Genomic DNA, 2,983 nt, shown 5'->3' on the forward strand with positions numbered 1-2,983 from the left:
GGAGACACCTGTGACTAAAGTGAGACAGGTGTGGAGACACCTGCGACTAAAGTGAGACAGGTGTGAAGACACCTGCAACTAAAGTGAGACAGGTGTGGAGACACCTGCAGCCAAAGTGAGACAGGTGTGGAGACACCTGCAGCCAAAGTGAGACAGGTGTGGAGACACCCGCAGTAACCTTTTTTGAACAGGTTCTAAACTTGAGTGGCTGAAAGCCTCACAGAGACACTGAGGACCCTCAGGAACGTTCTGAGACACGTTGGAGACTCCGTCATGGACGCCAACAAGTCACCAACAGACGCAGCCCAGCCTGGCGTCCTACAGAGGACGCTCGTTTGATTCCTTCGTGGTGAAATAATAAAACAATCCAGACTGAAAAACATCAGATGATCACGTTTAATAACCTTCAGGTTCTCATCCTGTCTGATCTTTGTTGGTTTGTTGTTCCTGAGTTTTATTATCAAACAAACAGAAACTGTAATAAATTAAAATTATAAACGTCCACCTGAAATTCTGAGTGAAACCAGTGAACTCAGAGTTCAGGAGGGGAGCAGATGGATTCTGCAGCTCAGACAGAAGATAAATGGTGTAAAAAAGACAAGAACTGAGAAAATGAGCTGAAGTTCACAGGTTGGACGAGGTTTCCTGTCCAGCTCAGGAGATATTAATGTTCCTTTCAGGTAGAACTTAAAGTTCTCCTGGAAGCCGATCAGAGGTTTAAACCCGGGAACGCTTCGAGGTGAAGTCATAGAAGAAGAGAAGAAATCCTCCAACAAACGGTAAAGATATTTTCTGCAGGACGTTCCTTCGTTCTTGTCTGCCAGAAGCTCCGCCCCTAATGAAGGGTTCCTGGAGCAGGTTCTCAAATTCCTGCTGGAGAACACAAGTTCTAACCACCAGAACCAGGACCAGGACCGTGACCCAGAACCAGGACCATGAACCAGGATCATGAACAGTTCTAACCACCAGAACCAGGACCGTAAACAGTTCTAACCACCAGAACCAGGACCATGAGCGGTTCTAACCACCATGAACCAGCACCGGGACCATAAACGGTTCTAAGCACCAGAACCAGGACCATGAGTGGTTCTAACCATCAGAACCAGGATGGTGAGCGGTTCTTAGCACCAGAACCAGGACCATGAGTGGTTCTAACCATCAGAACCAGGACGGTGAGCAGTTCTAACCATCAGAACCAGGACGGTGAGCGGTTCTTACCACCAGAACCAGGATCATGGGGCCCTGGTAGATGTAGTCGGTGTAGACTCCGGGTCTCTTCCCGAACCAGCACCTGGAACACAAACAGAAAGGTTCTGTTCAGGTTTTCTCTCCTGGATCAGATTTAGTGTAGTCAAACTTTAACAGCTCTGATTTTTCTGCAGAACAAGTCAATAAAACTTCAGACAGATGAAACCCTGAAGTCCTTCAGTTGTTAACGAGGAATAAAAACTGAAAACGTGTTTCTGCGCCGCCGGGAGAAAACTAACTCTGGGTTTTCCCGACGTTGGTAATCCCTGAGCTGAGAGCGGAACGTCAGACCCAAACAACACGACGCGTTTATGAGTTAGGGAGTAAAATAATATTAAGATTCTCGACGTCAGAACAATTCCAGACGTGTTTACTGTGGAAAGATGTCGAATTTATGTGGTCAATAATTCAACCAAGTTCCTGCCAGAGGTCTGTTCTCGTTCCGATTAATGTTCTCCAGACAAGCAGCTAAATTAAAGCTTAATGTTTAACAAATCAAATCAAAGAAGAGGAACCAGAACCAACAGAAACACATCGAGGAAAAAGACAAGGATCAGGAAACCAAAGGCAGGAGGAGACCGGAAGGGAGGAAACTAAGAAAACAAGATGTCCTTAAATAAAACCGGGAGAAACGAAGAGTCGGCGTTTAAAAAGGTCCAACACAGAAAAACTGCCTGAATGTTTAACAAGGAGACAAGAATCATTGAAGCCGTTTTTTTATTTACATTCCCCCGTAGACCGGCTCTCTGCAGCTAATGGGCAAACAAGCCGAGGCTCCATTTTGTGTCAACACGCTCACATTTGGTGAGTTTCCCTGGCAGCATGGTGGTCTGCGGGGGAAGGGGGGGAGTATTAGTTTATGGGAAAGAAAGAAAACGTTTCTTAAAAAGCAGCTGAGAGAAACGAGACCTGCAGTAATAGGTGGCGACGGCGAGCGAGCACGCCCAATTAGGAGGCGAGCTGATAAATAATGAGGAATGTTCTGCAATGCTAATGAGATTACAGCAGATAATTAACACACATTCATCTTTCTGATGGAATTCAGTTTGGCTGCCAGAGTTTCTTATCAGATAGGAAAAGATGAAAACGTACTCCTCGTTGTCGTGGTACAGCTTCCCGATGGCCCACGCCACGATGATCGGGAAGGGGATGCCTGTGGGGGGTGGGGGGGTAAAAAAGAGACAAAATGTCAGATTCTGTTCAGAACCTTTCAGGGGGTTTAAATTTATGATTTAATGATTATAAAACAACTTTAATGGGTTTAAAAACAAGAAAAAGGTTAAAGCCCAAATATATTCATACACCCCCGTTAATGCCCCCACTACTACTACACTTCTTCTTCTTCTTCTTCTTCTTCTTCTTCTTCTTCTTCTTCTTCTTCTTCTGCCACCTCCTAGAGTTCAGTTTCCTGCAGGCATCAACTTCTATTCAGTCACAAACATTCAGTCGGGTTCAGAAGCTTAATGTCAGCCTGATTCATCCAATCAGAGAGCAGCTCCGACGTTTCATCCAATCAGAGAGCAGCTCTGACGTTTCATCCAATCATCCACTCGTTCAGAACTTCCTGTCCCTCGTTAAGAACTTCCTGTCCCTCGTTCAGAACTTCCTGTCCCTCGTTAAGAACTTCCTGTCACTCGTTCTGTACTTCCTGTCGCTCGTTCAGTACTTCCTGCCTCTTGTCCAGAACTTCCTGTCCCTCGATCAGAACTTCCTGTCACTCGTTAAGAACTTCCTG

At 45.7% G+C, this 2,983-nt stretch overlaps 1 protein-coding gene across 2 annotated transcripts in view; it reads right to left on the bottom strand.

Annotated features, from left to right (window-relative positions):
* Positions 1-2,983, bottom strand: part of LOC108228704 (corticotropin-releasing factor receptor 1) — a 59,124-nt gene that overhangs the window by 11,672 nt on the left and 44,469 nt on the right. For both annotated transcript variants that reach the window (XR_005234350.1, XM_037980995.1), the window contains exons 9-10: positions 2,341-2,401; positions 1,219-1,291 (exon numbers count right to left, since the gene is read on the bottom strand). Coding sequence is in view for 1 of the 2 variants with exons in the window: in XM_037980995.1 (XP_037836923.1) it covers positions 1,219-1,291; positions 2,341-2,401 (134 nt within the window). In the remaining variant the exon portion in view is untranslated. The remainder of the gene's footprint in view (positions 1-1,218; positions 1,292-2,340; positions 2,402-2,983) is intronic.

The sequence above is a fragment of the Kryptolebias marmoratus genome, linkage group LG17 (genome assembly GCF_001649575.2).
Source record: "Kryptolebias marmoratus isolate JLee-2015 linkage group LG17, ASM164957v2, whole genome shotgun sequence".
NCBI lineage: Eukaryota > Metazoa > Chordata > Actinopteri > Cyprinodontiformes > Rivulidae > Kryptolebias > Kryptolebias marmoratus.